This window comes from Berghia stephanieae, chromosome 4, assembly GCF_034508935.2.
Source record: "Berghia stephanieae isolate SIO BIC M18660-M18661 chromosome 4, UCSD_Bste_1.3, whole genome shotgun sequence".
Lineage (NCBI taxonomy): Eukaryota > Metazoa > Mollusca > Gastropoda > Nudibranchia > Aeolidiidae > Berghia > Berghia stephanieae.
The window spans coordinates 67,988,114-68,002,851 of record NC_088363.1 but is presented as its reverse complement, the minus strand read 5'-3'; the positions used below and the strand labels follow the sequence as shown (position 1 = coordinate 68,002,851).

At 37.0% G+C, this 14,738-nt stretch overlaps 1 protein-coding gene across 3 annotated transcripts in view; it reads left to right on the top strand.

Annotated features, from left to right (window-relative positions):
• Nucleotides 1-12,767, top strand: part of LOC144971102 (mitogen-activated protein kinase-binding protein 1-like) — a 45,208-nt gene extending 32,441 nt beyond the window's left edge. For all 3 annotated transcript variants that reach the window (XM_078911499.1, XM_078911500.1, XM_078911498.1), the window contains exons 17-23: nt 1,114-1,236; nt 1,809-1,849; nt 3,786-3,995; nt 6,529-6,566; nt 7,759-7,880; nt 9,379-10,790; nt 12,172-12,767. In XM_078911499.1, coding sequence (XP_078767625.1) covers nt 1,114-1,236; nt 1,809-1,849; nt 3,786-3,995; nt 6,529-6,566; nt 7,759-7,880; nt 9,379-9,822 — 978 coding nt within the window. In that variant the 3' untranslated portion in view covers nt 9,823-10,790; nt 12,172-12,767. The remainder of the gene's footprint in view (nt 1-1,113; nt 1,237-1,808; nt 1,850-3,785; nt 3,996-6,528; nt 6,567-7,758; nt 7,881-9,378; nt 10,791-12,171) is intronic.
• Nucleotides 12,768-14,738: the final 1,971 nt, after the last annotated feature.

The window sequence follows — 14,738 nt, the reverse complement described above, 5'->3', positions numbered from 1 at the left end:
AGAGTGATGATCGCTTGTTTGTTTATGCAATTTAACCCTTTCCTTACCAGCCGTTTTCAGAATTTTCCCCCAAAATTTCACACCCATCCAACACAAAAATAGTTATTTTCTTACTCAAACAGAAGAGCAACAACTACATTCTATGCATAATATTGGTCAGCAAAATGAACTCAACAACACCGTGTCACGTTTTTATAGCTATAATAAAACTTTTTCTTTAAATTTTGGGATTTACAAAAGAAATCTGAATGATAAAAGTGCTGATTGGATCGTAACGAATGTGACGATTTTCCTGTGGTTGGTAAGGAGAGGGTTAATGGGGAAACAAATTAGGTCTGAGATGTCGGTCCTAAACTAGGTACAGATTTACTCATATTATTTTCTGCTTATTCGCCACTGTCTCCAACTTAGTCTAAACAATATTGCTTGCGGGTGGTTGGATGGGAGCATCACCCTTGAATCATATACCTATGATGTTCGCATGGGTGTACGATCCGATAGTGATGTCGTTTCTTCTTCTCTTTACTAGCCTATCCTGCTTCTTTGGTTTGTGATTGTATTTTTGACAGGGGATATTTTTTTTCCTCTAAATCTTCTGCCTGTTTGTTCTTGGTTATTTATAATTTAGCTTATGATATCTTTAGGTTATGATTTTGATTTACATTTGTACTATTTTTGTTAGATTGCTTGTTTTTTTGTTTCAGCAGTCTCTCATATAACCTCAATTGTGTTGGAAGAGACCTAAAGCAACAAAAACAAAAAAAAACAACAATATTGCTTCTGTTAACATGGTAATTTGAGAATTCGACTGATATAATCGGATAAGCTTCACCTCACACTTATGTATATTATATATATATATATATATATATATATATATATATATATATATATATATATAATATATATATATATATATTTGCCGAAAATTGCATAAAACTATTCTACAATAAATTGATCCAATGACCAACCAGACTGTAGAATGATTTACACAGATAGATAATGGAAATCTACTTTAGTAATTTTAGGTATATTGCGCTGTTTTAGTAAAGATATCCTGAATATACCAATGATTAATGGCAACAATACATATTGAGGTCCGTTCTAATCCAGACAGTTGCATATTCTGTGAAGCTAGTGATGGCAGAGATGGGTCTCCTGACTAGGGGGATGGTACTGGGTGAGCAGTGGAAGAAGTCACCCTCTTATGGAAAATATGCATCCCTCAATATAAAGGTAAAGAAATGATTTAATATACATATATTCCTTGGCCCATTTCAATGAGCAATTTGATTTACTGTCATTAGAGAGAGACACTTTAAAAATGGTTAAGGGGGAAATGGAGGATGAGGAGGAAGAAAAAGAGGAGAAGAAGGAAAAATATGAAAACGAAGGAGAGAAGGAAGAAGAAGAGAAGGAGTAGGAGGAGGAGAAGGAAGAGGAGGAGGAGGAGGAGGAGGAGGAGGAGGAGGAGGAGGAGGAGGAGGAGGAGGAGGAGGAGGAGGACGAGAAGAAGAAGAAGAAGAAGAAGAAGAAGAAGAAGAAGAAGAAGAAGAAGAAGAAGAAGAAGAAGAAGAAGAAGAAGAAGAAGAAGAAGAAGAAGAAGAAGAAGAAGAAGAAGAGTTGGAGGTGGTGGTGGTCGATAAAAGATTGGGAAAATGAAAAAGAAGGGGGGAAATGCAATTATGTACATGCAAATGTATTTTTCTTAATCCACTAAGGACTTTTATTTACATTTAGAGACACAAAGTCTCAACATAATATATTTTAACATATTTTTTTTTAATTCACACATATGCCATTTATAGAACAAGAATGATCTTGAAGCAATGATCTCCTCCAATCCCAGGTAAGTGAAAACGGCCTTACCAAACCACTGTCTTTATATATAGATGTAGTGTATATAATTCCACATTTCATCGAATTTCACCGGTATTGCAATAGAGTTTGTAGTTTGTAGTGATATCTTTGTCTTCGGACAAAGGAGCTAGTGATTGACTTTAGGAGAGTGAAGGAACCGATAGAACCGTTAAAATTAAAGGACCAATTCGTCCAGCGAGTTCCTCACTACAAATACCTTGGTGTAACGATTGATGACAGGCTCAAGTGGGATGAACACTTGAAAATAATTAGGCATAAGATGTGCAGACGTACATATTTTTTATCAAAACTCTCTCAGTTTAGAATAGATAAAACCCTCTGCACATTATTTTATAGAGCAGTAATCGAAAGTGTTTTGTCATTTTGTATAACAGCTTGGGGAGGCAATTGCTTAGCAGTGGAAAGGAACAAAATAAATTCAAATATTAAAAAATCCATTAAACGCTATATAAATGATGTTGACGATGTAGATCTTTTATACGAGAAATTTTGTATAAATAAAATAACTAAAATATTAAATGACCAGTATCATCCACTAAGACCATCAATTATTATGTCAGAAAGAAGTGGTCGCCCTTTCTCTATTTCAACGAAAACAGAGAGACACCGAAAATCTTTTCTGCCGTCCAGTATTAGGCTTTATAACAACAAGCAATAATCATTTTATATAATTATTTCTCATTTTTACTTTTTAAAAATATAAATATTAATTTATTAATTTATTTGTTTTGCAATCTTTTCAATTTTCAATTTATAGTGACAGTTTTAACTATTTTACAGTGTTGAAATTATTCATATTATAAAGCGCAGCTCTGGTTATAGAGCTGCTCTTTTTTTATATATATACATCCTATTTCCATTGTATTTTTATCTTATGTGTAAATTATAACACGTCTGTACAAAAAATTTCCTTTTTGGGATGCAATAAAGTATTATTATTATTATTATTATTATTATTATTATTATTATTATTATTATTATTATTATTATTAGGACCAACATCTGCTTTTATCCACAGTATAGTGTGGGTACGTCTGGAGTACATGGGGCACAGCTTCATTGTCATTTTGGCAAGAGCACATCCCAGTATCTCCACAGTCAAATGTTGGTTTCACATGCCGTTTCAGTCGACAGCGCCCCGTTTTCCATCAAAAGTTGAGAACCTGTCTTCTTCGATTCAGCAGTCTCACAACATCAGTTTGCATGTATTTTTTTTTGTGTTCGTGGATAGCTCACACGGTAGAGCCACGCTCTCACCTGCCAGGCAGAGTTGTCGTACCAATAAGGTCGCAGGTTCAAACCCCACCACCGCCGCGAAAAAATTTTTTATTCTCTATTGTCTTCTGGCACTTTTCTACTCACTTCATATCTTGTTGTTACCAACATAAGTGCCTGCTCCACTCACTTTTCTGAATTAAAAATTCACCCCATACACCGGAGCATACTCAATGTCTCAATCGTTTCTATGTTATATGTTTGTGATGAGAATATTGGCTATTAAGCTTAACTGCTGGTCAAAATTACTTCGCGATGGTGGTGAACGAATCGGCGATCTCAAGAAGTGGGTGAGAGAGGGATCTAGAAATGACTTTGGGTTTGAAACGAATATTTTTGTGTTCGTGGATAGCTCACACGGTAGAGCCACGCTCTCACCTGCCAGGCGGAGTTGTCGTACCAATAAGGTCGCGGGTTCAAACCCCACCACCGCCGCGAAAAATTTTTTTTATTCTCTATTGTCTTCTGGCACTTTTCTACTCACTTCATATCATGTATTTTTATGAGATATATTCCACGTTTCTTTGAATGACACTAAAACGGATTATGGTTTAAAATTGTAATAGTTTTCCTGCAAACAAAAATACAAACACTTTACCTAAATATGGTATACTTTTCTCCATCCGTAGAGAATCAAATTCTTGCATGGCACTCCAAAGCGTCGACGAGAAAGAGAAATTTATTGACGACACTCCTGTTGACTGCGGTAGACATAAAAATTCCTGTTGCATCAGGTTGATTAAGAGTGAGTGCAAATTACCAGCACAACCAAGCTCAAACTTATGGCAGAACTGCAACGTCGTCAAAGATAAATTTCACTCTATGGACGACTTAAACAAGTAAGAAAACCAGTGTTGATTTAGATGCAGTGCACTTGCATAAAATTGTCCGATTGAAGACAGTGTCAAATCATTATTTATCAGACGGCAAATTGAAAGACTACGAAACTGGAAGAAACGAAAGTCTGTTGGACAGATGAAAGAAAAAAAAAAAAAACGAGTTCAACCAGACCTAAATAATATGTTTTCTTTTGACAAACGTATTCTTCCAATTGGACAGATAAAGTAAAATGAGCCAGATTGATTTATTCCAGAAATTATCCAAATCCCTGAGGAAATGTTTTACAAACCTGAAAAGGTATACCGCTTATTTTTGCATGTAAAAGCCAATCTGCCATCTCATCTAAACCGGTCTTATTTGCCATCCTCTTCGACCGATCATTATGCCCTTGCAGGTCTTACAAATAATCATTTGAGTCAACCATGGTAATATTACCCTTAATGAAGTAAAGGGTCGCAAGTTACTCAAGTGTCAATCTGTAAAAATAGTTTTATACTTATTAGAGTTGCCACTAATTCTGCGTTGTTAGGCAAAAAATAACATTGGCTGTACTATACAAGAACAATTTTGGTCGCCAATCCTATGTTTTAAACAAGATACGCACGCCCGCGCACGCGCGCGGGCACACACACACACACATTCACACATACACACATCCACACACACGCACACATTGTGACTCATTTTCAGTTTTAATATGTCACGTACATATTTCTTTTTTCATGGCAGTCGAAAATGCCCTTTATCAAACAAAAAGTATATTCAGTAGAAAACAAAAACAAAGAATCAGACCAAGAAAAAAAAAAAGAAAAAGAATGGTGGAAGGTTTGTGTGTGTGTGTGTGTGTGTGTGTGTGTGTGTGTGTGTGTGTGTGTGTGTTTGAGAGAGAGAGAGAGAGAGAGAGAGAGAGAGAGAGAGAGAGCGAGAGAGACTGGGGGTGAGATAGATATATAGCATAGAGTTAGTGTGTGTGTGTGGGTGAGAGAGAGAGAGAGAGAGAGAGAGAGAGAGAGAGAGAGAGAGAGAGAGAGAGAGAGAGAGAGAGAGAGAGAGAGAGAAATTTGAATGGATTGAAGTTATTGTTATGCGCATAGAGCTTTATTGTATAGAGGAGTGGGGGCAATATAAATAAATGTCATCATTATTATTATTATTATTATTATTATTAATTCACTCGATACATTTTTTCATTTTGGGCCCTCTGTTTGGAACGTCTTACCGACCACAGAGCTTTCCTCAAAAAGAATCTTTGTCTATTTTTAAAGGTTCACATAAAACATCGATTTTAGTAGATGATTTGAGAAGTGAGATAGGCGTCTGGGTTGTGGTGTGTGCATGTGTGTGTGTGTGTGTGTGTGTGTGTGTGTGTGCGTGTGTGTGTATGTGTGTATGTGTGAGTATGTTTCAGCCAAAGTAGTTTATAATTTAAGAGTCTGATGTCTCGCTATATAAGTTTTCAGCATTATTATTATTAGCATTATTATTATTATTATTATTATTATTATTATTATTATTAGTAGTAGTAGTAGTAGTAGTAGTAGTAGTAGTAGTAGTAGTAGTAGTAGTAGTAGTAGTAGTAGTAGTGGTAGTAGTAGTAGTATAGTTGGGATATGGTTTTATTTTAAAGTGAAATCTAAGGCAATTTTGTAATTCCCCTAGATGGTATACGTAATTTGAGGTATTTAAAAAGAGACGGTTATATAGTATCCTACACTAATTTTTTTTAAAAACTGTCAAAATTAGGCAAATTGACAATTAATCTTATAAATTATAAGTATTTATAGCTGTAGTTCCATAAATGAAAAATAGAATCAACCATTTATGACAATTCAAGATTTTTAAAAATAAAATCTTAACTCCCAGCTCTTTATCTAAATATGGGAATGTCACTTTTGACCAGTATTGATTCTTAAGAGTCATTAGGCTCATGGAGCCGGAGTTTATCTCGGTTTCTATAGCGTGAAAGGTTCTTATCACAAGATCGAACAGATTCAGCTACCAACCCAATAGCGTTCAACAGTCGTGACGTCACTTCCATAGTAATGAAGCATAGTAACTTAGTAACTGGTTCTAAACTATCGAAACAATGGCGGACGCCCTTATGAAATACTTCTCCGACGAGCATAATAGTAAGTGTATCCAGAGGAGAAAAACATTATAAATCTGATCATGCTTTGACTTTTATACAATCTGATCGGATGACATGTGAAAAAGTTATAGCCAGCATGATGAATAAAAAGTAGCGATTTTCTTTGTTTGGAACCAAGCTGGTCGTTGCTGGGTGCACGTGACATCAGACTATTGAATCCGATTACTACCGGGAGAAAAAAAAGACTCTTCTTCATCCGAAATCGATCTCGGCCCCTTGTATACCAACTGAGCAATTGTCCCCTCCCCATCCCACCAAATTTTGACCAGATAATAATATTCTTTTTTTAGATTAACATTTTATCAACACCATAATCTTATTAAATTTTATATTCTAATTTATCCACGCCCTTCCATTTTTCACCCCTTTCCCTCAATTTTCAGATATTTTATAAACGATGAGGTCGCACCCTGCCGCAAAAGTAAGAATTATTCGAGTTAAAGCTATGTTTATGTAGGTGCATGTGTCCGTATTGTTATGACTCTGAATCATATATTAACTTGAACTTTTATACAGCACGATATCCACTTAATGTGCTCAGAGCGCTTTACAAGGGGCCCCATGAGACATGGCGCCTGTTAGGCGATATTACATTTTTTTCCGACAGAGACAACGCTGTTAACGGCCAGGTACTCATTTTACACCTGAGTACGGTGAGAGAATGTGAGTAAAGAGCCATTTCCAAGTACTCAACTATGCGCCGAGCGAGGCTCGAACTCAGGACCTTCCGATCTGAAAGCAGGCGTCATACCACTAGACCACATAGCCGCAAATTTCCTTTTTTAAATGTTAAATTAGTTTAAAAGGGCCTCATTTTAGAATAGACTACAATTGCCCCATGTTTATTTTGTTGGTTTTAGCCATGAGAAGTAATGAACACTTTGATGGAAACTAAGGCCGCTGTGATTCGCGAGTTAATTGTTGGTTGTTTATATATGTGTTAAATATCTGGAAAAAAAGTATTGATTAATTTTGAATCAAAACGAGGGAAAATGAACGAAGCACAGAGCCCCGTTTGTTACGTCTCCAGACAAAAAGAGTTACTTCCGGTTACACAAGTGAATCACCAAATAAGTCTGTTACTGTTGCTATTCTATCCAGGTAAATGTTCCTCAGATGCATTTTTAAGACATGATTTACGAGGAATTAAAACATTATCTCTCACTTAAAAAATGCTCCATCATATTAGAATATATTGCTCACGAAAAAAAATTCTATCTAGAACCTTGGCAAAACTAAATCGTCTCACTCTTAGACAAGGACAGAAAGCTATATTATAAAAGAAATGAGCAGAGGGTATGGAGTAGAATTGACTCACAAAAGTAGATCCCAGATAATATTTTACTTCCTTTGCCAGCTATTTCCCTTCAATAGTAGCCGTTTGCCTTTTTCCTAAAATGAGGGAACTTTATTAATTTGCCAAGGCCCAAGCCGAAGCCCATTTTTCTATACAAGGAAGGCATGTGTCTATTAGTAAATATGTGAACTGGTCCCGTGAGAATGGGTGACCTAAGTTGGAACCTTTCAGCAAGGCGTTGTGTGCCGTGAATTTGCAACTTTTATTGTACTCTAACGTGTATTTTTCAATGAATGTGCTATTTTAAAACACCCAGACAACAACCTGGATACTTTGATGACAACGTGCTGCCGAAGGAGGGAACTGTTTAAATTGGAGGCAAGATCTATCAAAAGGGTCCTCACTATGATGAGGCTTGTGGCTGATGCCATGGAAAAAGTGAGTTCATGAATTACATTGATTGATGTTATCATCATCATCATTATTACACGGGTATATTGAAAAGTCTTGACGCCGCTCTATTATTTTCGTAACTATAATTGATACGAAATTAACAAATGTATCAAAGCAAAGCTGAGTTTATGTCCTTTTAGTTCACCATTATAAATGTCAGCATAGTCACCGTTCCCATCTATTCAGAGCCGCCAACGATGCACCAGTTATTGCATCGCGTTGAAGAGAAATTCAGGTGGCATACTTCGACAACATCATCGAGTCAGCTCCGCCAGCACCTCGCCATCACTGTCAAAATTTGCCCCCACAAAGTCACTTGGAACTAAATCGGAACTCTAAAAAAAAAAAAAAGGGGGGGGGGGGGGGGGGGGGGGGGTGAGTGGGGATGTTCTACGACTTCCAAGAAAACTTTTCACTTCCAATTTGATCATGCGTTTGTATGAGCATTCTCGGGATCCAACGGGCACATGCCTTTCTGTAACCAAGGATTTCTCGAACAGTAATATATCCAACTCTTCCCTATGAAAATCCAAGCCTTTACAAAGTGTCTGATTGTATTATCCTCAATTGGCTCGAATAAGTTCGTAAATTTTTGTTGATTTGCTGCAGTCGAACACTACGTGGTCGTTAATGTTGGTCGAGACAGCATCAGCAGTTCTAGAAAATCACTTAACCCTCTCCTTACCACCTATTGGAAAATCGTCACATTTATTACGATGCAACCGTCACATTTTTCTCATCCAGATTTCATTTCTTTATGCTATAGCTATAAAAACTTGATATTCTCTAATAGAGCCCATATTGTATTGTCGAACAATAGTATGTATAGAATGTGCTTGTTGCTTTTCTGTTATAGTAAGAAAAATCTATTTTTGTGCTGGTAAGGAGAGGGTTAACCCACTTTTGAACTGTTTGAATGTCAGTTAACACACCATCTGATCATAAACAAGTTTCAGCCGTTCATAAATGTTTACGGGTGCATATCTCTCTGCAGTAAGGAAATCAAGTACAGCCCGCTGTTCGATGCATACTTTCTTTTAAGTGATTTCTTTGACTGGCATGTTGGAATAGGGGGGGGGGGGGGGGGGGGGGTTCTTTCAAAAGAGATAATTTAAAAACCAGAAATAGCAGTTAATTAAAATTTGGTGATATAACCGGAAAAATATATTGCGCAAATTTTGATTAAATTTGTACACTGGTTCGTTTAACAATCGGAAATATCGGATAGTCGACATGACTTTTCAGTCAGGCCTATTATTATTATTATCATCATTATTATTATTATTGTTGTTGTTATTAATATTATTATTATTATTGTTATTATTATTATAATCATCATTATTATTATTATTATTAATATTACCAATTTTTTTTCTTCCAATACATAATTTAAATTATTTTAATAACCACACTGATGATTTAAATAAACACAGATCTATAAATTAAAGACTAACAAAATTATTCATCCTCCAACAATCAACAGGACCTTCAAGATGGTAGCTTTCCCAGTCCAGCAGAAGCCAGTGTATCAAAAAAAGATTTTAATCACAACAAAGCACCATTTACAAACGACTCAATCCAAGCTGGTTGCAGGTCAAGGGGCGCCATGCTCTGTTTTTCCGTCGCTGACAGTAGTATGATCGATGAGAGCGAAGAACGTGAAGTGGAAGCTAAAAGTACAGACAACGGTGATGATGACGATAATAGCGTTGTTAATGATGGTGATGATGATAATGATGACGATGTTGATGGTGATGATGATGATGATGATGATGATGATGATGATGATGATGATGATGATGATGATATTACAAAGAGGATCATGTCTCTGGCAGATTATCTTGTTTTGAGGGAACCGTCATTCTTTGGAGAATCTGAATCTGAAGACGATAACTCTTTCGACAACAGTTCCACTCGAACTACCTAACCATGACACTAACAATTGAAATCTTCTATCAGTTGATAATACTAATAAAATTCCTATATTTTAAGTGGCTTACGGCGCTAACAGCGAAAAATAAGATGTTAAAAGCAGTCAAAATATTTAGACCAAGATGACTTCCTGTACCAAAGAAAAGAAGTAAGGCAAAGGAGGTGGTGCGTTCACAATTAGATCCACTCGAAAACAGTGGCACGGTTTTAGGATCACCGTTAAAATTAGGTGTACTAAAATGTTTACGTAATGAATTATAATATAAAACAGGCAAGATTAGATACCAGAATGTAATGGAGAGATGATTTACTGATGCCATATTTGACTGATCTCCGAGGTTTTAAATTTTCATGAAAAGAGGGCGAATTAACTCTAGACAGTCTCTCTTTTTGTTTTGACATTTTGCCCTGACACACCAAGCAACAGATGCCTTGGTAACGTTCGGTGTAATTAAAGAATGAGAGAGATGTCCCACACTGCCCACGTTACACCCACCCTCCCCGTTCCCCCATAGACCACCTCGAGATGGAAGAATTCGTGGAATCTATAGGTTAATCTATTTTTTTTACTGCACGACTTTGGATTGGTGTTTGTGTGCTTGATAATTTCCGGCGTCTTTTTGTAAGGGACAAAGGCTTTTCTTCATAACTCTCCGTATTTTCCTCATGTCAATTATAAGGTCAAGACTCAAAAGACACTTATGTATCTGAAGACGGCATATGTAAGCACTGCAACGCATGAGTTATAATATATAAATAATATTATGAAACACGCACAGGAAGGAAATAATTTGGAATGCCTCGGGAGTCCTTGCCTCCCAACATCGTTCAACTGTGGCACTTTGTCTACTTATATCTAGATTGCCAATCAGAAAGAAGATGTGGAATGATTTGGAGATTCACTGCATTTTGATTGGTTTGGAAAAAAGGACATATCTAGGTCATCCAGGATATAATACGAGGGCTCTTTCATAATTAACCGAAAAATGCCTGTAAAATCCGCGTTTTTTATGCTATCAACAAAATTCTTGCACATGTTCATACCTTGACTCGTCCTTCATTTCTCTACGTAACAGCCAAGTCTGTCGACACACTTCTGCCAACGCCGCACCATGGAATAGATACCCTCTCGGAAGAAAGTTCCGTCAAGGTTTTGTAGCCATTTCCGCACATGGTCAACAAGCTCTTCATCGACATCAAAGCGCTTTCCTACCAGCTCATGTTTCAGTGGCCCAAAGAGGTGATAATCAGATGGTGCGAGGTCTGGACTGTGTGGTGGGTGTGGCAAAATCTCCCATCCATATTTCTCTAGCCAACCTTGCGTCACTCGTGCTGTGTGGGGTGTAGCGTTGTCGTGTTGCAAAATGACCCCGTTGGTCAACTGCCCTGGGCGCTTTCTGCGAATGGCCTCCCTAAGCTTGTCAAGAGTTTGGCAGTACCTTGCAGCATTGATTGTTTCTCCAGGTTGTAAGGTTTCGAACAGAATAACACCACGACTGTCCCAGAAAACAGTTCCCATTATTTTCTTTGCTGACCGCATGACTTTGAATTTCTTCGCGACAGGTGAGGATGGATGTTTCCATGTCATCGAATCTTGCTTTGTTTCTGGGGTGCAATGGTGCAACCAAGTCTCATCACCGGAGACTATGCTGTCAAGAAAAGTCACATCGTACCCTAGAAAGTCTCCGCCGGCGTTGGCAGTATGCCCGTGAATCCTGCGTGAGCTCTTGCTTCTTCTCAAAAGTTTCCTGCAGATGTCCAATCTTTGTTCTTTATGATTGTCTGTCAATTGCTTAGGAACCCATCTTGCGCTGACTTTTCTGTAGCCAAGTTCATCAAATACAATTCTATGGGCAGAAGTTTCCGAAATTTCAAGACTGCTTGCGATTTCATGAAGTTTCAACCTCCTGTCTTGACGAATAAGCTCATCAACTCGCTTCACATTGTCTTCTGACGTCGCAGTTATCGAACGCCCTCTCCCTTCCCTGTCTGTCAAGTCGGAATGGCCGGCTTCAAACAAATTACACCAGTGATAGACTTGTGTACGGCTTATAACTTGCTCACCATATACACTCTGAAGTTCTTTATGAATTTCAGTAGGATTCAGACTTTTGGCGTTCAAAAAACGTATGACAGCTCTGATTTCCTCCTTTGACCAAGTTTCAAGGTGGGCCGCCATCTTTAAAATCGTCTAGAAATTCATTGTGCAAAACGATGCACTTCATAATTTCTGGGAATATCCGTAAGGAAATAAGGAATATCATGTCGTTTACAGAATTAAAAAATCTCCACTGGTTGCTGAGCAATGGGCATTTTTCGGTTATTTCTGAAAGAGCCCTCGTAGAAAGCATTACACGGACGCCTGAGAAATGTCTTTTTAAAGGTCCTCATACGTTCCATCTACACGTGTTTTCTCGCCTATATTCAAGTCGAAAAGAGAGACAGTCTTGAACGGATACAACGATCGAGCCGATAAAATAACTATTTAAAAATTGCATAATAACATTTCGTAAATTATTTATGATTTATGATATTACTTATTTTATGATATAATTTATGATATTTATTTCTATTTTCATACGAATAATACATGAATATTAATGATTAAGCAGGTTTTTGTTGCCTGCTTTTTTATTTATTTTATAAATTGTTTTTTGTTTTTGCCTTTTCCCCCCTTCTTTTCGCTTCATTTCTTTTCATTGATTCTTACCGCTACTCCTTTACTTCGAGGTATTTTACAATTCATAAAACCGGAATAACGGCTTATCGGTTGTGAGCCAACAAGCGCATTGCGACAGATTGAAACAATTGTGTGAGCAATGTTTCAAATGGCCAGCTGTGACGCCAATATTAAGTTCACTGCTCAACATCGATTTGAAAATCATCATCTTATATCAAATTTTACTTGAAAAATTAAGAAATAAAAAATTATTATTCATATTTGTAAGTGTTTGATCTCTCTAAATCTTTAATTCTTTACATTTGAAGGTTGTCGGGTTTGATAAAATAGACTAGGACCACCTTCACTATTAATTTAAACTAAATATGGGATTTATATCAGGCAGCATTATTCGCGGTATCACTTCTGCCCTCTTAAACCTCTACAATGGTTATATTTTCATATGGACCACAAATATATTGTCAGCATACTGCAAAATATTTCTGGACAACGACGTTATTTTGACACCAAGGGGAACATCCACGAGGACTACTAATACAAAAGTAAAAAAGTTTCTCATGAGGGCTAAGGTAGTTAGATAGGACTTGAGTATGACTTCTTGGCTTTTGTTCAAAGTCAAAGCGAGTTACTTTACTGAATCTCTGGACCACAGACGTTATTTATTTGGATCATCGTGTTAGTGTTAGCCAAGCATGTCTATGTGAAAACGTTGAATCCGACAGACGTTTTCGGAAATCTCTATTTGCAACCATTCCATAGCATACTCCTTTAATCTCTTTGATAGTCTGCTTTTCTTTCTCATACCTTTTTGTTTGTTTGTTTGGGTTTTACGGCGCTTGCAACTCATTAAGGTCATATCAGCGCCAGTAAAAAGGAAGAAAATGGGATAGTAAAAAACATTCTAGACATACAATTAAACGGACTTGTGGAAAAAGTAAAAAAGTAAAAACATTCTAGATGTACAATTAAGCGGACTTGAGGGAAAAGTAAGACAAAGTGGGAATTGGTTCAAATAGGGAACAGATGTAGGTTCCAAGAGCACACTATCAGTGTACTTAGTTTGAGATCACCTAAAAGTCTCAACCAGACACCAGCACATGTCCCCCCACTAATAGGAACACACTCAAATGTTTACAAATCATATGTTAAGAATAAAAAAAAATTACAGTAATAAGAGAGATGATTTATAAGAAAAAAAAATATAATCTCCAAAAACTATAACTATACATTCGACTGTTTCCCTCCCAGCCAAGGACCCCGGACAGAGTCAATACAAAACTAAGTAATCTCTTTCTAAGATAAAGACAGAAAGAAATTAGGTAATCAGATACAGGGGGATAGAAGACATAGTGCCTCCGTGCTCACTATGGGAGGTCGGAAACCCCAGATTGTTTGTTTGATTTTGACGGTTTTACGACGCTTGCAACACATTAAGGTCATGTCAGCGCCAGTAAAAAGGAAGAAAATAGGAAAGTAAAAAGTTATAGACTTACAATTAAAGCACCCAGGAAAAGGTAAGACAAAGGGGAATTGGTTCAAAAAGGAAACAGATGTAGATTCCAAGAGCATACCATCAAAGTATTTCGTTTGAGATCACATAAAAGTCTTATCCAGACACAATCACAGGCCCCAACTTAGAGGGATACACTCAAATGTTTACAAATCATATATAATATATAAACAAAACAATACAGTGCCAAACAGAGAGATTATTTACAAGGAAAAAAATATCATCTCCGAAAACTCTAACAAAACATTCGACTGTCTCCCTCCCAACCAGGACATCCGGCCAGGGCCTGGAAAAAAAAAAAAACAAAGATAGTAAGCATGTTGGAAAACAGATAGAGGGGGATAGAAGACACAGTAAGTGCATCCCTGCCCACAATGGGAGGTAAGGAGCCCCGCCCAGAAATCCCAGATTGATTGATGTTCAGTTTGTTTTTTGTTTGTTTTTAAGGGTTTTACGGCGCTTGCAACACATTTAGGTTATATCAGCGCCAGTAAAAAGGAAGAAAATGGGATAGTAAAAAGTTCTAGAATTACAATTAAAGCACCCAAGAGAAAGTAAGACAAAGGGGAACTGGGAACAAATAGGGATCAGATGTAGATTCCAAGAGCATACCACCAATGTACTTAGTTTGAGATCACCTACAAGTCTCATCCGGAGACAAGCACAAAATCCAACAAAGAGGAATACACTCAAATGCTTACATTATAAATTCAAAACGACA